Raw genomic sequence first — 27,794 nt, forward strand, 5'->3', positions numbered from 1 at the left:
TCTTTGCACCATTCTCTGTGAACTCTAAAAGACGTGAAAATGCCAGATCAGCAATTTCTGAAATACTCAAACCACCCAGCCCGGTCCGAACAACCTGGGTCACAGATCTTCCCATTCTGATATTCGGTCTGAACAACAACGGGACCTCTACTTGCATCATTTTCAAACGTAAATTCTACTTTTCTCCTCCACGCCGGCTGGAGATGCTTCATTTTCCTGCTATTAGTTTAATTTAAATGTATAAACATTTTTTTTAAATTCCAGAATTGTGTTTTAACAGGTCATTAACGCGAACCACACGACTCTGAACGTGCAGCGCACATGCGCAGCCGGCAGGGGCGCTGTTCGCGCATCTCGCGAGATCTGGCACCTGGCGACTGGCAGGAAACGTCAGGTTGGAAATGGGTCGGGGGCAGGGAGAGGTGGCGCCGTGTTCCCGGGGAACAAGCACACGCCGAGGATGGGTCAGGTAGACAAGCGCGGGCGAAGAGCGGTCGGGCGCTGTTCAACTGCTGCCGGGCAGTTCCTTCGTGTTGCGGGAGAGAGTAACGTTTAGGCTAATGGCGGAACGGGGAAATCCATTTGACAACGCCACCTCCCTCTCCCATTGGAATAAAGTGGGCCTAGCTGATGGAATGCTGCGAGGTTTTCCGTCGTAAACATCAAAACAAATGCTTTCTGCCCACTGCATGTCTGGACAGTTATTGTGCTTCCTGTCATCGGAAACCCCATGTCTGTTGCTTCAGAGCAAGATCAGTGGGGCTCATTTTGTTTATTCCAGGGAAAACAAGATTAATAATTACAATAAATTCTAGCGGCCACAGATGTAAAATGTATTTAATCATCGCTAATATTTCAGTTTGATTATCCTTCAGCTGTAAAGGGTCGTTTTGTATCGCTTCGACAGCTCCTTATCCTACTGAGTATTTCCATGGTTTTTCTTTGTCGTCTCCTATGTTATTTCTAACATCTATGTTTCACTTTACTTTTGTACTATTGTATGTTAATTACTGGTCATAGATGTATAAAATCCCAGTTTAGTTTCTACTCTGACTCTATTAAACAGCAGTGGGGTGGTAATGATGACCTTATATAAGATTCAGTGAAGTATAGTGTTGTATTTGACACCATACTTCACCGACCTTATCAATGATTTTAAAAATAACTAGTGTATATACTAGATTTGTTAGTAAAACACATATCCGATACACAAACCAGTTTGAAAGAATACATATTTAAATGGTCCAAATTTTAATTTAATTCTCTCTAAACTTTGAATGAGAGAAAATGGAGAAATTATGCAGTTAAATCTTGTGGGTTTTAGAGGTAAATCTGTTTTGATCCTCTGCCCTATTCAGTAGCAGCAGTTTGCTTGCAGCCCACACCTTAATCAGAAAACTGCAGTTTTCTGCTTACCATGTTATTTGAGCATCATACCTATTCTGGCTATTCCATGTCCGTGCATTAGTGAAATGACCCCCAAACGACTCAAAATGAACAGTATGTAAACTTTTACTTAGCAGCTCTGGGTGGGAGGCAGTGAATGTGTTGCTACAGGCTAATCTGTGATAAAGGTTGAGGATGAAAAATACTGATTTCCAGTGTTTGTTGAGAACTGAAGGGCTGGCTGTATTTGGTACAATTTGCTAAATTGACTTCACAATAGCAGTATCTGCTGTGCTTTCGCAGCATTATCTGTATCTTGCAGACTTAGAATCTTGCTTTAAGTTTCACTTCTCTTGCAAAACCACTGTATAATACAGTTATAAGACTTAGACAAGTCCATGGTGCTAGGTTCATTTCTGCTTCTAAGGCAGTTGTTATTTCTGGAGTTCTTTGACTCGTAGAACTCAGTCAAGCTATCAAAATTTTCAGAGTGCTACTGTATTCAGGTGATTCCTCAATGCTTTTCAGAGCAAGCTGATACAAAAATATTTAATCACTTTCTACAATGGATTGGAGGAGAGCAAAGCTGTTTTGCAGCTCTTGATTTGTAAGGTTTAGAATTTTTGCATAATGCTTGAGTAGTTTTTTGTAGTAGGACTGCTTATTTTGTGGAATCCTTGTCATGTTGGTGGGTTGCCAGGCCTGCCCTGAGGAAAATTGCCGCTTTGGGTTGTGGGACAGTAATGGCATTTTAACTTGGGCTAACCATATTTTCTAGATGCCCTGAAGCAACAACCATAATGTATTTCTGCATTCTGTTGACAGAGATTGGGCAAACCAGTCTCTTGTGTTTATTCTCCTTACATAATAGTGTTTTATATTCTATCTTTTAATCTCCTAAGATATTTCCAGAATTTAAACACCTTGGAATTCTATTGCTAATGTACCATCACCATCCCAGCAGGCAAGTTCAGAACCCTGACATCTTGGCTAGCTGGTGTTGAGGTTTTGTCTGCATTTAGTCCACTTAATTTCTCTAGTATTTTCTCTTTGTTATTATTTGTTTAATGGTTCAGCTTAATTTCTCATGCAACACAGCTTTTTTATTGCTACTCCTTTAATTGTTGACAGTCTTTCCGTAGTTTTTAGAAATTTTGCTAATTTATTGCCATGGTTTACTATCTTCCTCTGTTTTTCATTGTATTTCCTAAAACTATCAATGCTCTGGCTTACTACTTAAGGCAATATTATAAATCTCTTCTAATCTACTGTTATTTTAGTCTGCAGAGAGTCATGGATCAGTTATGTGGAATATTTATTTCCCCATGGAATGTATAGTTATAATTTTTATTTAGAGATGCAACATGGTAATATGCCCTTCCAGTCCAGTAAGGCCAGCACTGCCCACTTAAACCTCGTGTTACCAATTAACCTACTAAGCTGTACTTCTTTGGGGTGTGGGAGGAAATTGAAGAACTGGGAAGGAATCCACACGATTGTGAGGAGAAAGTACAACTCCTTACAGACAGCACAGGAGGGAATTAAGCCCAGGCTGCATGTGCTGTAAAGTGTTATGCTAACTGCTGTTACCATGACACCCATAAAGTATTTCTTGAACTATACTGCCAGTCACATAGAAATTGATTTCATTTATATTTTCTTAGATTCTGAGTATACTGGAGTAACATTTAAACTTATTATGTTTAGGTTTTAAGAAACTGAAGGATGATTGTCAAGAGTTTTCACAATCCATATAGGTATTCTTCCAGGATGTATCCTGTTTAATTTATGTAAGTAATTTGATTTTTTTTATTGTTTCCTTTTGAGATATTCTAATTTGGTGCTATTTATTTATAACTGCATTAATCATGTAAACGCTTTGATTGAAAATTTCTGCAGTTAAATTTTGTAGCCTCACCTTTGACAATTAAATGTGTAGTAGCAAACTGTGTTGAACATCAGGAGAGTATTACGAAGTGATGGATATGATGGGAGTGGTACAATGCAGTTAGATTGGACGTAGTCCAGTAGCCTATTCGAATGATCCAGAGACATTAGCTCAAGTGCTGCTTTGATGTACCTGGAATTTAGACTAATGTTTGTATTCTTGCTGATAAAGCCATCAGAGCAGTTTTTAAAATAAAATATCTGTTTTATTAATGTTCTTTAAGAAAAAGTGTTGAAGTCTCTTATCAGATCTGGCTCACAGGTGACTTCTAAAGTATTTAAAGAACTATGAAATCTCCTGGTATCAGCTCAAACATGGATAAGAATGATCATCACCTTCAGTTGATGAATCAGTAGTTATTTGTGTTCAACCAGTCACTGAGAGCAGCAGGGTTAAGAATGCACTCTTGGGGACTTAGCAATGTCACCAGCTATGCTGGCTGAGGTTTGAATTCTGTAACTGTCAAATTGGATCTGTACGGGATTGACCCAGAACAAGAGTTAAACCTACTTGAACTCTTCCTTGAAAATCTATCTGTTGCAGATGCACCTGCCATGAAATATTTCCTAGGAGTGAACACTAAACAGTGCCTGTAGGATCAAAGACCCATTATTACCTGTGTTGTGTTGCTGTTTAATTTTCCTCAGGGGGGTAGATGAAGAATGAATTGGGCATTTCAAAATGGGATATTTTTGAGATGCTATGGACCATAAACGGTGGAAAAATAGTATTTCACTACATGCTTATAACAAAGTACTTTACTCATTCTACCATTGTCATCAAGCCAGCGAACAATCATAAACTTTGTTGTTTTTATTGAAGCTTGAAATTCCAGCATGTTGAAGTACAACTTTATTGTCATTTAATCATACACATGAATACAGCTAAATGGAACGACGTCCCTGTGGGGCCAAGGTAGAAAACTCAGTGCATATAGTCACACACAACATATTTAGTTATGAACCAACACATACAGTCACAAAATAATATTAAGACAAGTTACCAAAATAATATAACTCATCCCTGAGTGGCATGGCCTGAAGACTGACAGGTTGCCATAAAGTGCAAGATGCATTTTTATGTAAGACAGTATAATGCTACTGGCATTTATAAGCAGTAGTATAAATATGTGATACATCTGCAATAAAAGGCGAAAAGTGACCGGTGCAGGATGAGAGTGCGTCTGCGAGTTTGGGAGTTAGGGGAGGTGGTGGCAGAGCATTCAAGCAAGGTGTACCTGTGTGCTGGGTGGCAGCAGGGTGTTAAGATGTCTAACAGCCTGGAGGAAGAAGTTCTGGTGCTTATGCTGCGGAACCTTCTGCCTAATGGCAGGAGGTCAGTGTGATTGTGGGAACATGGGAGGGCTCTTTGACAATTGGAGGCACTATGTATGCAATGCTTCTGATATATATTCCAAATAGGGGAGACTCCAATAATGTTTTCAGCAGTTCTCACTATCCATTGTGGGATCTTGTGATCTGATGTATTGCAATACCCGTACCAAACAGTGATGCAGTTGATCAGAACGCTCGCGATGGTGCTGTGCTCCTATAGAAGAGCCCTCGCCCTACATGGTGAGGGCGTGGGCAGGGGGTGAGGGGGTGGGGGAGTGAGGAGAGCTTTGCTTGTCACAGTCTTGTCAGGATGTGGAGGTGTTCCTGTGCTGTCTTGGCTAAAGAGAAGGTGTTGAGAGACCAGGTGAGATCGTCAGTAATGTGCACGCCATAAAACTTTGTCCGACTCCACAGAGATGCTGTTGATGTGCAGTAGGGAGTGGTCAGCTTGCACTTTCCTGAAGTCCACCATCACCTCTTTCGTCTTGTCCATGTTGAGGCACAGGTTGTTGTGTTTACAGCAGTCTGCAGCTGCGGTGTGTATGAAGGTCAAGGCATTGCAATCATCTTCAGCCGCAAGATACCTCGGCCATCCCAGAAACTAGTCATCGGCAAATTAAATGTAATTTTTGATATTAAAAAAAATTGCTTTTAGTACAAAATAAAGCTCACACTATAGAAACATACAACATCTCAGCTGTTCTGAAGACGATGGTGCTGAACTTGTTGCATTTTTGGCTGAGGTTTTTCAGTGCAGCTACCATATTGGCATCTATATGATAATTGTCCAGGAATGTTTTTTTCCACATAGGCAGAACTGTAAAGTGCAAAACTGGTGACATATGAGGGACTGTACATTTTGAATAGCAAAACACACCTGTGTTTGCCATAGTTAAGTGATCCCACAATCAATAGGTGAGACCAAAGCAATGCAGTTATACCACGTTTAACTGTGAATAACGATGGATCGTTAAACTAATGTAGAAGAACTACAAATATCTCTATACTCACTGACCATATGGAGGTTGGTCTATGACTGCCAAAGGGCTCGGGCATTTATAGTCATCATTTATAGGCACTCCTCTGTTTTTGTGGATGTTTGCAAAGAAAAAGAATTTCAAGATGTATATTGTATACATTTCTCTGACATTAAATGTACCAACTGAAACCTATTGAAATACTAAATGACTGATTCATCTGTCTTTTCCTGAGCTTATTGCCATCCCAGAAGGCAGACCAGTTAATTAAATTAACTGAAATGCAATATCCAAAAATGCATCAGACATAGCAAAGGATTTAAGACCAGAATCTTAAGTGAACTGATCAGTGACTGTGTGTCATGCAAGCATCTCCTGAAACCTTTGTTTGTCAAACTCCCCTACCTTCCCAAGGCTTTTCTACTTTCAACAGTGTAGGATTTAGGAATCTGGAATATTTTTCAACCAATGGGTGTAAATTCAAAAACAATTGAGATGTTGCATGGCTTATGACAAAACCTACCTATCTGAGGTACATTCTTGCTATTATTGGGTGCTGAATCAGTGACCATGAACACCTTGCCTCCACAGAAGCTGCTTCACATCCATATTTCCCCTCATAGATGCTGCCTGACTTGCTGAATTTCTCCAGCATCTTGTGTGTGTTTTGCTCAAAATTTCCAGCATCTGCTGAATCTCTTGTATCTATGATTTGCTTCTTGACCTGCTGTGTTCCTCCAGCTTGTTTTTATGCTTCAGATTCTAGCATCTGCAGTCCCTTGTGTCTCAGATCTACTAGTTTGCTATGTGTTCTGAAGATATGCCTACTTTGAGGAATTTCTCCTTTTTTTATTTGGGAGTTCTGTGAGTCCTCTGTTGTGACTGCTTTTCATCAACATTCTTGCCATGACTTGATACCTTCATTTGTCATCTACCAGTGTCTGCCTCATCCCTCTTTCTTACTTTAATATGCTGGCCATCTTCCCTGATGCAAGCTCTTGACCTAAAATAACGACCATCCCTTGACCTTCATAGATACTGCTTGACCAAATGAGTTCCTACTGCACTGCTTTTTTTTGTAAAGGTGATATTTCACATTGACCTTTAATCACAACCATTGCTTAGTCAATGTGGTCCAGACTGTGTTCTTCTCTGTTGTAATACACACAAAATGCTGGAGGAACTCAGCAGACCAGTCAGCATCAATGGAAAAGAGTTAACAGTTAACATTTCAGGCTCAGACCCTTCATGAGTCCTGATGAAGAGTCTTGGCCCGAAACGTCGACTATTTACTCTTTTCCCTCAATGCTGCTGTGTTCCTCCGGCATTTTGTGTGTATTACTTTCATTTTCAGCATCTGTAGATTTTCTTGCTTGCTTCCTCTGTTGTTTTTGTTTGGTTTCAGTTATTAAGAACGTAGAATAGAGGTAGGTAATGGGAATGGCAGGACTTCCTGTGTGGTTTATATCCAGGTGAAATTAAGGTTTCTTTATTGTTTATTATGTTTCTCAGCTCAGGTTTTCCTCTTTGAAAAGGCTATATATTAGTGAATTGACCACTTTGTGACTTGAATGATAATAGTTCTGAATGATACTGTATTAGGATATGTATTAGGATATCATACATTATGAGAAGCTTGCAACCAAATAATCATTACAATAAACTGATTCATACTATAATTTTAATATGATTACCATTGAAATAAGAGCTAACAAGGAACAAAAACACTGGTTGGAGTAGTTTACAGGGCACCTAATACATTTAGAGGAAAATTAATGGAGGAATTGCACATTGGAAGGACAAACCAAAGTAGAACATACAAGGTAAATGGTTGGGCACTGAGGAGTGCAGTTAGAACAGAGGTATCTGGGAATACAGATAGAAAATTCTCTAAAAGTGGTGTCACAGGTAGATAGGGTTGTAAAGAGAGCTTTTGGTACATTGGCCTTTATAAATCAAAGTATAGAGTATAAGATTTGGAATGTTATGGTGAGGTTGTATAAGGCATTGGTGAGGCCGAATTTGGAATTGTGTGCAGTTTTGGTCACCGAATTACAGGAAGGATATTAATAAGGTTGAAAGTGTAGAGAAGGTTTACAAGGATGTTGCTGGGACTTGAGAAACTGAGTTACAGAGAAAGGTTGAATAGGTTTAATTTTAATTTTAAATTTAATTTAATTTAATTGCTTAAGGTTGATGAACTTTTATGCAAAGTTGTAAAGTTCTCAGCAGACATAACTTATTTAGAAATACTAATAAAGTAGTTTAGTTGTGGATATATCTCTCTTTATTGCACATTGGAGAATAGAAACTAAAGGGTAAACAAAATGGCAATAAAATAATTTACATCACAAAAGAGGAAGTACTAGAGAAATGAAACGAACTGGATACATATCATGCCGGATTTCAAAGAGAACTGAAATATAAGCAAAAGCACAAAATACTGCCAACACTCAATAGGTCCAATTTCGATTTTCTAGCATATTTAATTTGTTTGATTTTCCAATTAAAGTTACTATGTTCATGATGCTCTTTATTAAGTACTCAAGATTCTGGAACAAAATAAGCAACCTGGAAAGTAGTAAACATACTGTAACACCTATTAATGAATTGAGGGAGAGAAGTTGAAGTTACACTAAAGGAATTTTTTTGACTGAGATGAACAAGATATGGACTTGAGACTATAATTCCAATTGAATTTTATTAACTTCTTCAAAGATGTACAACAAACTTAAATGAAGTGGTATGTCTGCAGTTGAGCCCACTAACAATATCTCAATCTTGAAACTTCTCTAAGGTGCATCTTCAGTTCGTGCTGTTTTGTTGACTAACTTTACAAAGTGTATCAATCATATGCAGAACATTGCTGATTTAATCTTCTTCTCTGGGCTTGGGGCTTGCCATGGTGTGCCAGGAATTGCCGCCAAAGTAATTGATTTGTCATTTTTTTTTACTTCTCCGTGGCTTCCAGAAGGTTCAATGTACAGACCTCTCCTGAATGGTTACCTCAACGTGTTCACTTCTCAGTTGAGTTTTCAAATCTGTAGTCTCCCTACTTTCTTTTCTGACCTTGCACTCTGGCACAATCACGTTAGTCCTTGTAGCTGTTTTTTCCTATGTGCCTTGAGAAACAATACTTTGTTCAGTGCATTGTTCACTTGTACCTATTATTGAAGAATGACTAACAAAATTTATGTGCATAATTAAGTATCAGGACCCTGCCCTAGGCCTACACAAGAAACCAGCATGTGTAGACAAGTTTGATTAATGTGTATTGCTGTCAAAATTCTGTAATTCATCATTTAAGGACAGTATAACCAAATACTTGGGAAAATGTATTGCTGGGCAGTGTCTTCATATGTTTGCTTTGGGAAAATGCTTTGATAAACTTAGTGGAATTAATTTTGATGAAGTAGCCAGCAAGATAGATATTTTGCAATTAGGGTTGGGAGCTTGCACAGTAGTACAGTAGATTCTGGTTAATTGAGACACATGGGGACCTGTACATTTTGGCTCAATTAAGTGGCTGCCTGTTAGCTGAAGTTTCAGGGAAGTAGTTTTTAAAAAAAGACAAACTATGTAACAAATTTTGTATTTAAATGAAATACAGAATAAATTAGAACTCTAGCAATATTAGTTCCTAATATTTATTGACAGAGGAATTCATCCAGTATAAGGTGTTCTGTTCTTTTGACAGACTAAATGAAGAAAATCAGTGCAGACACCCAGTCCAGATAATGGACTGCCTTCATACAATACTTTCAATGATTGCATCCTCCAAAACAACTCCTGGTGTTGATTAGATTCAACTAACGACAACTGTTCAGCCGTTTCATTTTGTTTTTCTGAGATGCAACTTTTTTCTTATCAATATACTGTCAAGTCAAGTCAAGTCACTTTTTAATGTCATTTCGACCATAACTGCTGGCACAGTACACAGTAAAACTGAGACTTTTTTCAGGAGCATGGTGCTACATGAAACAGTACAAAAACTACACTGAACTATGTAAAAACAACACAAAAAACTACACTAGACTACAGACCTACCCAGGAATGCATAAAGTGCACAAAACAGTGCAGGCATTACAATAAGTAATAAACAAGACAATAGGGCTGTAAGGTGTCTGTCCAGGCTCTGGGTATTGAGGAGTCTGATGGCTTGGGGGAACAAACTGTTACATAGTCTGGTCGTGAGAGCCCGAATGATTCGGTGCCTTTTCCCAGATGGCAGGAGGGAGAAAAGTTTGTATGAGGGGTGCGTGGGGTCCTTCATAATGCTGTTTGCTTTGCGGATGCAGCGTGTAGTGTAAATATCTGTAATGGCGGGAAGAGAAACCTCGATGATCTTCTCAGCTGACCTCACTATCCGCTGCAGGGTTTTGCAATTCTGAGATGGTGCAGTTTCCAAACCAGACAGTGATGCAGCTGCTCAGGATGCTCTCAATACAACGTCTGTAGAATGTGATGAGGATGGGGTGGGTGGGAGATTGACTTTCCTCAGGCTTCATAGAAAGTAGAGATGCTGCTGGGCTTTCTTTGCAATGGAGCTGGTGTTGAGGGACCAGGTGAGATTCTCTGCCAGGTGAACACCAAGGAATTTGGTGCTCTTAGCGATCTCTACAGAGGAGCCTTCGACGTTCAGCGGTGAGTGGTCACTCCATGCCCTCCTGAAGTCAACAACCATCTCTTTTGTTTTGTTCACATTCAGTGACAGGTTGTTGGCTCTGCACCAGTCTGTTAGCCGCTGCACCTCCGCTCTGTATGCTGACTCATCGTTCTTGCTGTTGAGACCCACCACGGTCGTGTCATCAGCAAACTTGATGATGTGGTTCGAGCTGTGTGTTGCAGCACAGTCGTGGGTCAGCAGAGTGAACAGCAGTGGGCTGAGCACACAGCCCTGGGGGTCCCCCATGCTCAGTGTGATGGTGTTGGAGATACTGCTTCCGATCCGGACTGACTGAGGTCTCCCAGTCAGGAAGTCTAGTGTCCAGTTGCAGAGGGACGTGTTCAGGCTCAGCAGGCTCAGCTTTCCAATAAGTTTCTGAGGAATGATTGTGTTGAACTGAAGTCTATGAACAGCATTCGACCATACATGTCTATTTTGTCCAGGTGGGTTATGACCAGGTGGAGGGTGATGGCAATGGCGTCGTCTGTTGAATGGTTGGATGGTATGTGAACTGCAGGGGTTCCAGTGAGGGGGGCAGTAGAGTCTTGATGTGCCTCATGACGAGCTTCTCAAAAAAACTTCATTACACAGATTAGTCCATTATTTTGGTTTTCACCAATTGTATTAAGTTGTAGAGAAGTTCTTTGGATATTTGCACTAAATTTACCCAACAAGTTGAAGAGTTTCTGTTGGCTGAGAGGATACAAGACCTTGGCACTATGTCTTGCCCAGTTGTAATGTAAAAGAGGAGAGCATTAAAAAGAGCAATAGTTATTAAAGATTAGGAGATCAGATAAGAGTTTGTGAGAATTAGAATTTAATCCGGAGGAGTTCGATGTAAAACATTGGGAAGGTGTAACAGAGCAAGAAAATATGTGTTTTAAATAGATAGGTATTGAGAAATGTGGAGGAACAGAGGAATCTTGAAGTGAATATCTGGATTCCTGAAGGTATTTTGATGGTAGATGAGGTGAGTGAAAGGTATTCAGGATGCTTTTCTTCACTAACCAAGCTGTAGAATATAAGAATAGCTAGTTTGTTTTGGGCTCTTAAGTTATTTTTGGACATTGGTTTTAATATTATGTACACCTACAACACTAGTTTCTGCATTTTTGATTTCCTTTTTTTATTACTTTGTATCCTTGATCTGCCTGGAAGGCATCCAAACAAGCTTTTTACTATATCTGAGTGCATGTGACAACAATAAACGAATACATTTCTCAACATCACATTGCAGGAAGGATGTAATTGTACTGAAGTTGGTGCAGGGAAGAACTATGAGGATCTTGTAAGGACTAGGGAAATTTTACCAAGAGGAAAAAATTGGGTGAGGTAGGATTGTTCTTTATAGAGCAGAGGAGGCTGAGGGGAAGCTTAATTGAGAAGCAGAAACATTCAGGGCTATTGAATATGGAATTCCAGGATTTATACCAAGCAATGATGAAAGACCAAAGATATATTTCCAAATCAAAATTGAGTGTGACCTGAAGGGGAACCTTAAGATTGTGGTTTTCTCACATGTCCTATGCTCTCATCCTCAGCGATAGAGGTAAGTGAATTTGGAAATCCAGGTGAATAACTGCAATGAATTTTGTAGAGGGTACATACTATGGTTACTGTGTTCCAGTGCTAGAGGGAATGAAGGTTGGGTTGGTACAGGGTGTGCTATTTAAGTTGGTTAGATGGTGTTGTATGTGTGAATTGAAGCTATGTTCATCCAGGGAAATGGTGAATTTTCCATCATTTTCTTGATTTGTGTAATATAAATGGTGGAAACGCTTTGGAGCAGGTGGAAGTGAGTCAATTTTTCTTTTTTCTGCAGGATTCTCCTGACCTGCACTTGCGGGTTTGGTATTGATACAAGTCCATAGAACAGAATTAGGCTATTTAGCCCACTAAGTCTGCTCTGCCATTCCATCATGGCTAATTTATTATCCCTCTGAACCCCATTCTCCTGCCTTCTTCATGTAACCTTTGATGCCCTAGCTAATCACAGCCCCTCAAAATCCACTTTAAGTATACCTGGTGACATGGCTTCCACAGCCATGTATGGCATAAATTCCACAGATTCATTAGTCTCTGGCTAAAGAAATTCCTCTTCATCTCTGTTCTAAAGGGATATCTTTCTATTCTGAGGCTGTATTCTCTTGTCCTAGACTCTTCCACTATAGGAAATATCCTTACCATGTCCACTCTATTTAGGCCTTTCAATATTCTTTTGGTTTCAATATGACTTGGCTAGTTATGTTTTTGGTCAATGTCAACACCCCGCTCGCCCCCCCCCCCCCCCCCGCCACAATGATGGTGACAGTCATAGTACATAGTGATAGTAATGCCATTGAAAGTTGAGGATACTTGGTCAGATTCTCTTTAATCTTAGTGATCGTCATTGGCATCTTTGTGACCTGGTTCCTAATTGCCACTTCTCAGTCTTTGTCCAAATGTTGTTCACAGTTTTCCACTGTGAGGGTGGAAATTCCAGGAGGATGTTGAGATGGATCTTCAGAAACAGCTAATGCTATCCAACTCTTGCATGCTGATCCCTGCTATTGCTGAGCTTTGGGATGTTATTGAAGCCACCATTTCTTCCTGTTTAGCTGTTGAGTTGCTATTCACAAGTAGTTGTGATAGGGCAATGGAATTCTAACCTGATCCTTTTGGTGTGTGCCTGCAGTCTGGTGAAGTCTCACTGGCCTGTTACCTCATTTTAGTTGTACCTGGTGCTGCACTTTGCATGCCTTTCCATACTCCTCATTTGAATCAGGTTGGTTACCTGGCTTGATGTTAATGAAAGTGAGCCATAAATATTGTGCTGAAAGTGAGCAGATTATTGCGCTGTACATGCCTTTCTGCTCCTTCAGATGGCCCCCCTCCCCCCATTTTTTGCTGATGCCAGTTTTGAGCTGATAGCACAAAACCATATAGTATGATTTGTAATAGTATGAAACACAATGGGGACCCCTGTGTGAAGATGGGACTTTGTTTCCAGATCTGTGTGGTTTGTCAAAGAATCTGCCTTTGATAGATTAGTGTTGATGAGGTCAGGTGGCTTTAGCCTTATGTTAGTTAACATATTACTTTCTACAAACTCAGCCTGGTAGCTGTTTTATTTTGGGCTTGACTGAGGGTAGCATGGTAGAGTGAGGGCAGAACAGGAGTTTATCAGGTAGAACAACACTATAGTATCAGCAATCACTGATCAGTTCAATCACTGCCACTGTCACTGAAACTGCATGGGTTTCCTCTGGGTGCTCCAATTTCTTCCTACGTTCCAAAAAGATGTTAGGATTAATAAATTACAGGGATGCTATGTTGGTGATGGAAGCATGGTGACTTCTGTGGGCTTCCTCAGCACATTCTCCCACTGTGTTGGTCATAGATACGAACAGTGCATTTCACTGCATGTTTCGATGTAAATGTTACAAAGTTAATCTTGGGCAGTGGTGGCATCAAAGCACAGAGGTGAAAGGCATTGAAATTTCTCACCCAGAGTTTGTTTTGCGCTTTCATGCAGTCAGTGCTTCTTCTAAATTTTGTTTAACATGTATGAATAATTGGGAGGAAGTTCCTCTGCCTATATTTGACAAAATGAGAGGTCTTTTCACAAGGGGTGGTAGAGTCTGGAACCTGGTGCTGGAAAGGGTGATAGAGGCAGAAATCTTTACCACACTTAAAGTGTTTGAATAACTACTTGGAGAGCTGTAACTTGCAGGACTACATGTCAAATGCTGGGAGGTGGTATGAATTTTATTTTTTTGTCATCATCAACTGCAGTACAACTTTAGGAATCTAAAGGTTGAGCATACTGTGACTAGTGTGCAGAGCTGCGTATATTTCAAAGCAAGAAGTACCATAGAAAAGGCGGATGAGCTTAGGGTATGGATCAACATCTGGAATTATGACCTTGTAGCTATTAGTTAGACTTGGTTGTGGGAGGAGCAGGACTGGCAGCCTGATATTCTGGGGTTCCATTGTTTTAGATGTGACAGAGTGGGTGGGATTAAAGAAGGAGGAGTGACATTACTAGTCAGGGAAAATATACTTGCAGTGCTCTTTCAGGACAGACTAGAGAACTTGATTAGTGAGGCACCGTGGGTACGACCACATTAATAGGGATATATTACAGACCACCCATCGATCTATGGGATTTAGAAGATCAAATTTGTAAAGAGATCACAGACTGCTGCAGGTAACATAAGATTGTTATAATAACTTCCCACATATTGACTGAGAATCCCATACTGTAAAAGGACTAGATGGGTTGGAGTTTGTCAGATACGTTCAGGAAAGTTTCCCTCACAAGTATGTGGAAGTCCCAACGAGAAAGTGTGCAATAGGGAATGAGACAGGGCAGGTGACAGAAGTTTGCATCCAGTGACCACAATACCGTGAATTTCAAAGTAAATATGCAAAGATGTAGGTCTGGTCTGTGGGTTGAGATCCAAAATTGGAGACTGGCCAATTTTGATGGTATCAGTATAATGATCTGGCCATTACTGGATTGGGGCATGCTTTTTTAGGAACATAGAAACATAAAACCTACAGCATAGTACAGGCCCCTAGGCCCACAATGCTATGCCAAACATGTATGTACTTAGAAATTACCTAAGGGTACCCATAGCCCTCTATTTTTCGAAGCTCCATGTACCTATCCATGAGTCTCTTAAAAGACCCTATTGTATCTGCCTCCACCACCATCGCAAGCAGCACATTCCATGCACTCACCGCTGTCTGTGTAAGTATGTGCCTGTCAGAATAAAAGTTAACGATAACAAATGTAGGAAACCTTGCTTTTTAAATCATATTGAGGCCCTGGTTAAGAGAAGAAAGGTGATGCATAGCAGGTATAAGCAAGTAGGAACAAATCAAACTTCAAAATAAATTTATTATTAGAGTATATACATGTCACCCTGAGATTCTTTTTCTGTGTGCATACTTAGCAAATCTATAGAACAGTAACTGCAAATGGGATCAATGGGCAAAAAAACTGAAAATGCAAATATAGATAAATAGCAATATGCAAGGATCATGAAATAACAATATAAAGAGTCCTTAAAGTGAGACCATCAGTTGTGGGAACACCAGAAATAGAATGAGTTTAGTTATCTTCTTTTGTTCAAGAGCCTGATGGCTGAGGAGTAGTACCTGTTCTTGAACCTGGTGGTGGGAGCCTTGAGGCTCTGTACCTTCTAGCTGAGGGTAGCAGCAAGAAAAGAGCATGGCCTGGGTGGTAAGGATCTTTGATGATGGACAATAGACAATAGGTGCAGAAGTAGACCATTTGGCCCCTCGAGTCGGCACCGCTATTCTGAGATAATGGCTGATCATTCACTATCAATACCCAGTCACTGCCTTGTCCCCATATCCCTTGATTCCCCTATCCATCAGATATCTATCTAGCTCCTTCTTGAAAGCATCCAGAGAATTGGCCTCCACCGTCTTCCGAGGCAGTGCATTCCACACCTCCACAACTCTCTGGGAGAAGAAGTTTTTCCTCAACTCTGTTTTAAATAACTGACCTCTTATTCTCAATCCATGCCCTCTGGTACTGGACTCTCCCAACATCTGGAACATATTTCCTGCCTCAATCCTATCAAATCCTTTAATTATCTTAAACGTTTCAATCAGATCCCCTCTCAATCTCCTCAATTCCAGTGTGTACAAGCCCAATCTCTCCAATTTCTCTGCGTAAGACAGCCCTGCCATCCCAGGAATCAACCTAGTGAATCTACGCTGCACTTCCTCAATTGCCAGAATGTCCTTCCTTAAACCTGGAGACCAAAACTGTACACAATATTCCAGGTGTGGTCTCACTAGGGCCCTGTACAAATGCAAAAGGACATCCTTGCTCTTGTACTCAATTCCTCTTGTAATAAAGGCCAACATTCCATTTGCCCTCTTCACTGCCTGTTGCACTTGCTCATTCACCTTCATTGACTGGTGAACTAGGACTCCTAGGTCTCTTTGCATTTCTCCCTTACCTAACTCTACACCGTTCAGACAATACTCTGCCCTCTTGTTCCTGCTTCCAAAGTGGATAACTTCACATTTATTCACATTGAATGACATCTGCCAAGTATCTGCCCACTCACCCAGCCTATCCAAGTCTCCCTGTATTCTCCTAACGTCCTCTTCGCATGTCACACTGCCACCCAGTTTAGTATCGTCAGCAAACTTGCTGATATAGTTTTCAATGCCCTCATCTAAATCGTTGACATAAATCGTAAAGAGCTGTGGTCCCAATACAGAGCCCTGTGGTACCCCACTAGTCACCTCCAGCCAGTCCGAGAAACACCCATTCACTGCTACCCTTTGCTTTCTATCTGCCAACCAGTTTTCTATCCATGTTGAAACCCTGCCCCCAATGCCATGAGCTCTGATTTTACTCACCAATCTCCTATGTGGCACCTTATCGAATGCCTTCTGAAAATCTAGGTACACTACATCCACTGGCTTACCCTCGTCCAACATCCTTGTTACACCCTCAAAAAACTCCAACAGATTAGACAAGCATGATTTGCCCTTGGTATATCCATGCTGGCTTGGCCTAATCCTATTACTGCCATCAAGATATGCCACTATTTCGTCCTTAATTATGGACTCGAGCATCTTCCCCACGACTGATGTTAGGCTAACAGGGCGATAGTTCTCCGTTTTCTCCTTCCCTCCCTTCTTGAAAAGTGGGATAACATTAGCCACTCTCCAATCATCAGGAACTGATCCTGAATCTAAGGAACATTGGAAAATGATTACCAATGCATCCGCAATTTCCTGAGCCACCTCTTTTAGAACCCTCGGATGCAGACCATCTGGACCTGGGGATTTATTAGCCTTCAGTCCTATCAGTCTACTCATCACAGTTTCTTTCCTAATGTCAATCTGTTTCAATTCCTCTGATATCTTATGACCCTGGCCCATCCATACATCTGGGAGATTGCTTGTGTCCTCCCTGGTGAAGACAGATCTAAAGTACGCATTAAATTCTGTTGCTCATTGATAATCGCTTCGCTTCTTTTCAGCAGCTGTCTGTTAAGTTCAATCTGCCCAATGCTCATTTTTTCAGATATCTCCAAATCTGACACTTTATTGCTCCTTTAATTCCTAACTTCCCTGAAATGCCTGCGAAAAATACTATGGACCTATTTCTTTCCATGAATCCACTAAGTAAAGGCTTAATATCAATCATCCGAGATAAACTAGCGGCCTTACGACGGGCCCCCATGGATAAAATCAAGATGGCCTGGGAGCAGGATTTAAATATCTCCTTATCTGAGGAGAGCTGGGATTCAGTTCTCAAATCGGTTAACTCAACCTCTCTTTGTGCTCGCCACTGCCTTTTACAGTTTAAGATTGTTCATAGAGCCCATATGTCTAAATCTAAACTATCACGATTCTACCCTAGCGTTAGTCCGCTCTGTGATAAATGCAAGAGGGGCGTGGCCTCTCTCATCCATACGTACTGGTTCTGTCCTAGCTTGGAGAAATTCTGGAAAGATGTCTTCACTACGTTATCGTGTATTCTGAATCAGCACCTAGAACCAAACCCCTTAATTGCTCTGTTCGGTTTTTGGGGCGAGACAGATTTATGTCTGGGTCCGACCAAATGCCGAATATTATCCTTTGCCTCTCTTCTGGCTAGACGCTTGATCCTCCTCAGAGGGAGAGATGCTGCCCCGCCCACTCATACTCAATGGCTTAACGACATCATGGCCTGTTTGGACCTCGAAAAAATTAATTATTCAGTTCTCAATTCGGATCTAAAGTTCCATAAGGTCTGGGGACCTTTTATCGAGTACTTTCATAACCTTCCTCTTGACTAGGGTTTTTTTTTCTCTTCGGTCCCTTGCTTTCAGCTCCTTTTTTTTTCTGGTAGAAGGCATTATTATCCTCTGTTGCTGAGTGTATTCACAGTCTGGGAGCTTGGCTGTCCTGACTTATACTCTCTATATTGTGTTGTGGTTGGTCTGGAGTTGCTGTTGTTTTTTCTTGTGTTGTGGGGCTTGGGGAGGACACTAAGCTTACTTGTCTTTAATTCAGGTGCTTTTTTTTGCTAAATTCTCTTCCTTTGTAACATATTGTTATTGTATGTTTAATTTTGCACTGTTTTAATGTTCCTCATTGGGATTTGGGGTTTTTAATTTGTAAAATGTGTTGAAAAACTAATTAAAAAAAAAAATTCTGTTGCCATTACCCTGTTTCCCATAACAATTTCTCCCAATTCATTCTTCAAGGGGCCAACATTGTTCTTAACTATCTTCTTTCTCTTCACATAGCTAAAAAAGCTTTTGCTATCCCCTTTTATATTCCTGGCTAGACTGAGTTCATACCTGATTTTTTTCTCTCCGTATTGCTTTTTTAGTTAAGAAAACTAAAACTTAAAACTTCTCAATCATCTGTATTCCCACTCATCTTAGCCCTGTCATACTACTTTTTCTTTAATGCTATACAATCTCTGACTTCCTTTGTCAACCACTGTGGCCCCTTCCCCCTCTTTGAATCCTTCCTTCTCATTGCAATGAACTGCTTTTGCATCTTTTGTATTATCCCCAAGAATATCTGCAACTGCTGATCCACTGTCTTTCCTGCCAGGGCATCCGCCCATTTAACTTTGGCCAGCTCTTCCTTCATGGCTCCGTAGTCTCCTTTATTTAATTGCAACACTGACACCTCTGATCTGCCCTTATCCCTCTCAAATTGTAGATAAAAACTTATCATGTTATGATCACTACTTCCTAATGGCTCCTTTACTTCAAGATCACTTATCAATTCCTGTTCATTACACATCACCAAGTCCAAAATAGCCTCGTTCCTGGTTAGCTCAAGCACAAGCTGTTCCAAAAATACATCCCTTAGACACTCCACAAACTCCCTATCCTGGGGTCCAGCACCTACCTGATTCTCCCAGTTCACCTGCATGTTGAAATCTCCCATAACGACTGCATTACCTTTAGCACATGCCAGTGTTAACTCCCTAATCAACTTGTACCCAATATCCATGCTACTGTTTGGGGGCCTGTACACAACACCCATTAGGATCTTTTTACCCTTACTATTCCTCAGCTCAATCCACACAGACTCTACTTCCCCTGTTCCTAAGTCACCCCTTGCTAAGGACTGAATCTCATTCCTCACCAACAGGGCCACCCCACCCCCTCTTCCCATATTTCTGTCTCTACGATAGCACGTATACCCTGGTACACTCAATTCCCAGGCCTGATCCCCTTGCAGCCATGTCTCCGTTATCCCAACAATATCGTAGTTCCCCATTTTCATCTGAGCTTCAAGCTCATCTGTCTTATTTCTGACACTACGCGCATTCAAGTATAGAATTCTTAGCCCATTCCTCCTCTCTTTGCTTAAAACACTGTCTATTGTACCTAACCCAGCTCCTTGAACTTCCATCAGGCTAATTGCACCTTGAATTTTGATGACCTTCTCAAGATCACCCAAACCTTCTACACATTTAACCCCATGCTCCTTCTGACCAGTACATGCAACTTTTCCAACACATATTCTGTCTCACCTTTCTCCTTTACACAATTAATATTTGGGAAACGTGTATTCCCCACCTGTCCCTTATCCTTCATCATGTCATCTTCTCTCGTATTCTGGATCCCTGCCCCCTGCACATCTTGTTTAAACCCCCCCCGAGCAGCACTGGCAAACATTCCTGCAAGAATGTTAGTACCCCTCCAGTTCAGATGTAGACCATCCCTTCGAAACAGATCCCAACATCCTTGGAACAAAGACCAATTATCCAAAAACCTGAACCCTTCCTTCCTGCACCATGCTCTCAGCCTCGTATTAATGTGCATAATCATTCTATTCTTCGCCTCACTCGCACGTGGCACAGGTAGCAATCCCGAGATTGTCACCCTGGAGGTCCTGCCTTTCAGCTTCACTCCTAACTCCCTGAACTCTCTAAGCAGGACCCTCTAAGATGGATGCTGCTTTTCTATGTCAAATTTTCATGTAGATGTGCTCAATGGTCGGGAGGGTTTTACCTGTAATTTACTGGGCTGAATTCACTATTTTTTGTAGGATTTTTTGCTCAAAGGCATTGGCGTTTGTTCCCGTACCAGGCTGTAATGTAGTCAGTCAGCACACGTTCCACTACACATTTGTAGAAGTTTGCCAAGGTTTTTGAGGGTGTGCTGATTCTCTGCAGACTCCTAAGGAAGCAGAGGCAATATTGTGCTTGCTTCGCAATTACCTTTATTAGATGGGTTCAGGGTAGGTCCTCTGAGATGGTGATACCCAGGAATTTAAAGTTACTAATCTTCTCCATCTCTGATACTCCGATGAAGATTGGCTCATGGACCTCTGGTTTCCCTGTCCTGTAGTCTACAATCATTTCCTTGGTCTTGCTGACATTGAGTGAGAGGCTGTTGTTACTACATCACTCAGCCAAATTTTCAGTTGGCCCCCTGTATGCTGATTCATCACCACCTTTGTTACAGCTCACAACAGTGTGTCATCAGCTAACTTGTATATGGTGTTAGAGCTGTTCTTAGCCACGCAGTCACAGATATAAAGTGAGTAGAGCAGGAGGCTAAATGTACATACATTTCCATGTACATTGTATGTACATACAATCTCCATGGCTGCACCTGCACTGATGGAGATTGTGGAGATGTTTGTGCCAGTGCAAACTGGGGATCCAGGATCCAATTGCTCAAGGGGTTATGGAGTCCCAGGTCTTGGAGTTTACTGACTAGTTATGGAGTACAAGAAATGCAAGAGAACACTTAAGAAAGAATTCAGAAGGCTAAAGAAGGCATGAAATTATTCTAACAGACAAAGTGAAGGAGAATTCCAAGAAATTCTACAGGTATGTTAAGAGCAAAAGGATTGCTAGGGACAAAATTGATCCTCTGGAAGACTAGAATGGTAATCCACGTGTGGAGCCAAAACAGATGAAGGAGTTCTTAAGTGCATTTTTTTTTGCATCTGTGTTTACTTGGGAGACATGTACAGAGTTTATGGAAGTGGGGCAAAGCGGCATCAACTTCATGGACCCTGGACAGATCACAGAAAATGAGGTGTCTGCTACCCTGAGGCAAATCTTGGTGGATAAATCCCCAGGGCTTGACAAAGTGTTCCTTTGAACTCCATGGGATGGCAGTGCAGAAATTGCTGGGGCCCTCGTAGAGATATTTAAAATGTCCTTAGCAACAGGAGAAGTACCAGAAGATTGGAGGATAGCCATTGTTGTTCCGCTGTTTAAAAAAAGATTCTAAACGTAAACCAAGAAATTATAGGCCAGTGTGTCTGACATCAGTTGTGGGAAAGTTATTGGAAGGTGTCCTAAGGGACCAGATATATAAGTATTTGGATAGACATGGACTGATAAGGGTAGTCAGCAAAGCTTTGTGCATGTTGGGTCATGTCTGACCAATCTTAAAAGCAATCTTACAAGTTTTTCAAGTTGTTACCAGGAAAGTAGATGAAGACAAGGCAGTGGATGTAATCTGTATAGACTTTAGCAAGGCCTTTGACAAGGTCGTGCATGGGAGCTTGGTCAAGAAGGTTCAGTTGCTCAGCATTCAGGATGAGGTAGGAAATTGGATTAGACGTTGGCTTTGTGGAAGAAGCTAGACAGTAGTTGTAGAGGGTAGCCTCTATGACTGGAGGCCTGTGACTGGTGGGGGTGCCGTAGGGATCAGTGCTAGGTCCATTGTTGTTTGTCATCTAAATCAATGATCTGAATGATAATGTGGTTAACTGGATTAGCAAATTTTCTGGATTGGGGGGTGTAGTGGACAGTGAGGAAGGCTATCAAGGTTTGCAGATGGATGTGCATCAGCCGGAAACTGGATTGAAAAAGAACAGATTGAATTTAATGCAGACAAGTGTGAGATTTTGCACTTCAGTAGGACCATCCTGTGTAAGTTTTACACACTGAATGGTAGGGTACTGAGGAGTGTGGTAGAACAAAGGGGTCTGGGAATACAGGTACATAATTCGTTGAAAGTGGTATCACAGGTAGATAGGGTCGTAAAGAAAGCGTTTGGCACATTGGCTTTCATAAATCAGTGTCACTGATGATGGAATGTTATGTTGAAGTTTATGAGGCATTGGTGAGGCCTAATAAGGAGTATTGTCTGTAGTTTTGGTCACCTACCTACTGGAAAGATGTAAACAAGGTTGAGAAAGTGGAGAGAAAATTTTCATGGATGTTACCTGTTCTGGAGGACCGGAGTTAGAAGGAAAGATTGAATAGCTTAGGACTGTATTCTTTAGAACATTGCAGATTGAGAGGAGATTTGATAAAGGTATACAAAATTATGAGGGGTATAGATAGGGTAAATGCATTTTCCACTGAGGTTAGGGTAAATGCATTTTCTAATGAGGTTGGGTGGGACTACAACCAGAGATCATGGGTTAAGGTGAAAGGTGAGAAGTTTAAGGGGAACTTGGAGAGGAAACTTCTTCATTCAGAGGATCTTGAAAGTGTGAAATGAACTGCTAGCGCAAGTTGTCAATGTGAACTCGATTTCAGCTCTATGAGAAGTTTGGATAGGTACTTGGATAGTAGAGATATGGATGGCTATAGTCCCGGTGCAGATCATTGGGAATAGGCATTTTAAATGGTTTTTGGCATGGACTAGATGGGCTGAAGGGCTCGTTTCTGTGCTGTACTTTTCTATGACGAGTGCAGAAATGGTCTGCTGGAATGATTGACATTCAGAGGGCCACTTGCATGGAAAGCTAGCTTTCTCTTTGCTTAAACAGGGAAGGTTGTTTTGATATGTTCAAAATATTGGGTACACAGTGAGTTGTACCTCCTTATCTGGAAGGTACAGATTTTTAAGGTGAATGGACAACATGATGAAAAAATACTTAATTTATTGATAAATTAATGATATAATGTTCATTGCATGAAAGGTTAATGCAACTAGATTCAATTATAGGTTTCAAAGAGGAAGTAGACCAGTTTTCAAAGAAAAAATTTGCAAGTTTATGAGAACGATACCAGGGAATAAGCCTTAACAAATTTTCTTCAGAACCCTAACATGGGGTCTTTGCAACAATTAGGTAACAATTGTTACCTAAGCGATGAGTGCTGCATCATCGCTATTGTCATGGAATTGTTTGCCTTATCTGTCTACTGTTTTGCTAACCTCTCTTTTTCCAGTTTACCTTAGTTGTTTTATTCCTTTCACTTCAGTTTATAACTTTCAAAAGCCTTTCTGTCAGCTGTAACATACGGGTCAGGAACTTGGTGAAAAACTCTTGGTTGCATGAGTGTAGTTCCAGCAACATGAAGTTGGACATCATCCAGGGTAAATTGTACCTTAATTATTGGCACCCTATTTATCCTAATACTGGTTTTTCACCAGCAGCGGAGCTATTAGCAAGCAGTGGTGACAGGTGAATGAGGCTTGTTGCGATTGAAAATAGGATCTTGTGTAGTCTCAGTCAGAGCAGATCACCAGGCATGAAGAAATATTTTGAAATATTCAAGTTTATAGGTAGAAAAGTGGATGAGAGTTTTAGCAGCTAATAAACTGAGGTAAAAGAAGATTTGAGTAACGTTGCAGAGGTGGGAATAGTATTACAAAATATATTGTGTGAGTAAATATGACAAAGATTGCCAAGGGTGTGATTCATTTTTGGAAAATCATTGAAAAGAACAGAGGAGTCACTGGCAAGGAAAGCTGATTGTGAAAGAAATATAGGGATGTGCTTCAGTCATTACTTGCAGTTCTGCACAGCTTTTCAAGTTGTAGATAAAGTAAAACTGCAAGAGTATCTTTCAAGTTTCTGTTTCGTAGTTTGTGAATACAATTTTGTTGTATTCTGCTTATATATCCCTTATTCATTCTCAGTACTTGTGTCATGCAATTATCAACATCTGCCTTCTACCACCCACCTAATTCGATAAGGAAAGTTCAGGTGTTGGTTAACATAGAGCGTTTCCATGATGGAAATCAAGATTTATAATTCTAAGCATAGCAGGCTTGGAGTGTTCTATTTTAAAAGAGCAAAGCCAGAAGAATTCAGCAGGTCATGTGGCATTGAGGAAAGATTTTCACTTTCACTTTCTTGGTAACCAGGTTTGCCTCTGATTTGGCTGTCAACAGGTTGCGGACCTCATGGTTCATCTAGGGCTTCTGATCTAGGGAAACTGAATGATTTTGTGGGGACACACTTGTCAGCTGCTTTAATAAAATGCAGAAAGGGGTCAGTGGAGAAGACAGAGGGAGTATCTCAGGAAGGGGAGGCAGGGTAAGCATTAGGCCAGTCTACATTGGGGAGAGTCAGCAGATTTAAATTTCTGGGTGTTAATAATTTGGATGACCTGTCCTGGGCTGAGTGCATAAATGCAATCATAAGAAAAGTGTGTTAACATCTCTACTTCCTGGTGAGGTTAAGGAGGTTCGTCTTATCATCAAACACTAACAAGCTGTACAGATGTAGAAAGTATTTTGACTGGTGGCATCGTGGTCTGGTATGGTAGTTTGAATGCATGGGAATGTAAGAAGTTGCAGAGAGTAAAGGACCCCACTCAATACATCACAGACACATCCCTCCTCACCCTTGGTAGTTTCTACAGAAGACTCTGCCTCAAGAAAGGAACATCTATAATCAAAGGGCTCCAACATAGGCCATGCTATCTTCTTACAGCTCCCATCAGGCAGGAGGTACAGAAGCCTGAAGTCCCATACTGCCAGATTCAAGAGCAGCTTCTTCCCTTCAACCGTTTGCTTCTTGATCCTACTGGCAAAACCCTTTTGACTACAGTTTAGCAACACTATGACCACTGCGCACTAAAATGAACTTTGTGATTGTTTTCTGCTCCAATTGTGATCTCTTGATTTTTTTTGTTCATGCTGCTTATATGAAGCTATGTACCTGTGTTGTTGCTACAAATAGGTTTTTCATTGCACCTTTGGATACATGTACTTGTGCATATTTTAATTTGTCTTGACATTGTCATTACTTTAAACATCAGCAATTTGAGGTAGAAGAGAAAAACTAATTAGAAACTGAAATATCCAAAAGTATCTGTGGATAGAAAAAGTGGCTGGTTCCTTGAAATGTTGAATTCAACATTGTGGACAGAGAGAAGGATTGGTACAAAGAATTTTGACAGCTAAACTGACTGGTAGCTCTATTCAGTCTGTAGATACAAGTTAGACGATTTTATATTATACACACATACACTCAACATCCTCATTTTACCTTTTATAGTCTCTCATTTACTAGCTAAATCACAATCACTGAATAAGTGCACTTATTTCCTCAAAGGTGACAAAAATAAAGGATAATTAATCACTTTAACTTGGATGTAACACATGCAAAACTCGGCAATCAAGGGGTATCTATGGAGGGAAGTAAACAGTGAGACCCTTTATTAGGATGAAGTGCTGATGAAGGGTCTCAGCCTGAAACACCAACTGTTTATTTCTCTTCATAGAGGCTTTCTGACTTGCTGATTTCCTCCAACATTTTGTGTGTTATTTAATCTTTCCAGCTTCTTCAGAATCTCTTTGCTTTTTAAAATTAGATTATTTGTTGGCTGTATTTGTCATAGTAATAATATTATTTCTCACAATGAAGTGTACATATTTTGAAGTATAAAATTTTTGTTTTTTTCACTTAGCAAATCCAGAGAGTGTTCAAATCATCTGTTTTGATCCATTGCCTACTCCTAAAATGGAGCATTATTCAAGAGAAAATGACAGCATTGTGCCATCACTTACTGATTTGGAAGGTTTTCTCACAGAACATAATTCTAACGTTGTGTGGCTGTTTGTTGGTGAGTGTTCACAATTTTTAAAAATAATCTGTTTATAATCTTCTAGCTTAATTTGTTCCATTGTAATGACAATTTCAATTGGGCATAAAAATGGAATTGCGTTTTCAGCTATCCAGTCAGTTTTTCTGCTGCTATGGGGGCAGTGAGATTTTCGATTCCCACTCTAACTTTTCCCATGCTCTAAGTTTGCAGTAAGGGCGATGTTTTCATGTCTTTATTATGATAAATGCCATTTTATTTTTATATCTAATCTTAATTGATTTGCAATGTTTGGGAATACCTAACCCATTTACAGAGATAGGTACCTATAAAATTTCTCTTAGTCCAGATGAAATTAAAATCATTTTCTTCTGTGGGAACAGTAACCACCTGGCCATACATTTATGGCAAGCACATAGGTCAAAATATGGATATTGGGGTTCTGAAATGAGATGCACTTCTCCAGGCCATATAAACAATATGCTATTAAAACTTAGCACCATTACAGTTTAGTCCATACTCAGTTATGTAAGCTTATCCCCTTGCAAGGATTGATAGCCAGTACTCAGTAACCAGTGACTGGAAGTTTAGAGTGAAGAAGCATGGAAGACAGTGAGACTAAAGACAGCATAAAGTTGACAATCAGATTTGAACCAAGGGGGAGCATAAGGGTTTAAATATATCTGGAGGATGACTGACTTAGTAATATGGGAATCTATCCATCCCCTGTGCAAGAGCCTGTTCACAAACGGTGGTTGCACAAACAGTATTATAAAATGTTAGCCTCCATTCCTTCAACCACATGGTAATGACAAAGACATCTGTCTTGCGTACTTCCACTGTCCTTGCAGATCTTAATTCCTTTCTGGACTTAGTAGCATGCATTTTAATTGCTTTAGTGTTTAGTCCATCGATGGATTATTTTCCTTGCCTCTCCTGCAACTTGTGTCCAGTTGCAGTCAAGTGTGTAATTGGTAACAATTCGGTGAGGACGTAACTCAACACATCAGTGTGTTGAATCATGAGGCTTTCCATCGTTACTATGTTAACCACTAAATACATTATGTCCTTCCAAATGGCACTGTTTACATCCCTTGGTATGACTTGTATTTAGCAAGTATTTTGCATCTATCCTACAAGCCATGTTACAGGAAAGGCTAAATAGACAACAATTTTCATAAATACTGAAACCACAGTTTGTAAGTTTCTATCTTACTATTTCTTCTGGACAAGTTTAGTTGTCTACTCCTTGATGACATAAGGATACGTCTATTTCCCAGTACCATTTTCACAACAGCATGAATTGGTGGGTAATTTAAGGATACTTGGGTATTATCCTGATACTTGCCCACATTGTGAACCTTTTCAAAGATTGTTTCCTTGTCAGGGAATGTGGAACACTGCATTGACATAAATCTTTCCTTTACCATTGTCATAGGGACCCAGTACTCCATTGGTTAGTGTAAGCCTTCTAAGGTGACATAAGGGTACCTTTTCCACAACCCATTATTTTAGCTGCTTGTTTGATATCTAATTTGGTACTTGATGTGCATCAAGTTGTAATAAGTATGTGCTAATCGTGACCTGTGTCCAATGACCATGTTTAGTATATGTTTTAGCCTTGTGTGTGTCTTTGTGACATTATCCTTATTACATGCCTTTTCCAGCTTCCTTTGCAATCTCAACCCCACATCTTGGCAACTATTTGGAAACCTATACATGATTCCTATAATGGTTT

At 40.4% G+C, this 27,794-nt stretch overlaps 1 protein-coding gene across 1 annotated transcript in view; it reads left to right on the forward strand.

The window, feature by feature from the left end:
* The first annotated feature begins 379 nt into the window (after positions 1–379).
* Positions 380–27,794, forward strand: part of kiaa1109 (KIAA1109 ortholog) — a 418,633-nt gene continuing 391,218 nt past the window's right edge. Inside the window, exons 1-3 of the mRNA XM_059965080.1 lie at positions 380–469; positions 3,094–3,176; positions 25,922–26,077. Of these exons, the coding sequence (XP_059821063.1) occupies positions 25,975–26,077 (103 nt within the window). The 5' untranslated portion in view covers positions 380–469; positions 3,094–3,176; positions 25,922–25,974. The remainder of the gene's footprint in view (positions 470–3,093; positions 3,177–25,921; positions 26,078–27,794) is intronic.

Source organism: Hypanus sabinus, chromosome 3, assembly GCF_030144855.1.
Source record: "Hypanus sabinus isolate sHypSab1 chromosome 3, sHypSab1.hap1, whole genome shotgun sequence".
In the NCBI taxonomy this organism is placed as follows: Eukaryota; Metazoa; Chordata; class Chondrichthyes; order Myliobatiformes; family Dasyatidae; genus Hypanus; species Hypanus sabinus.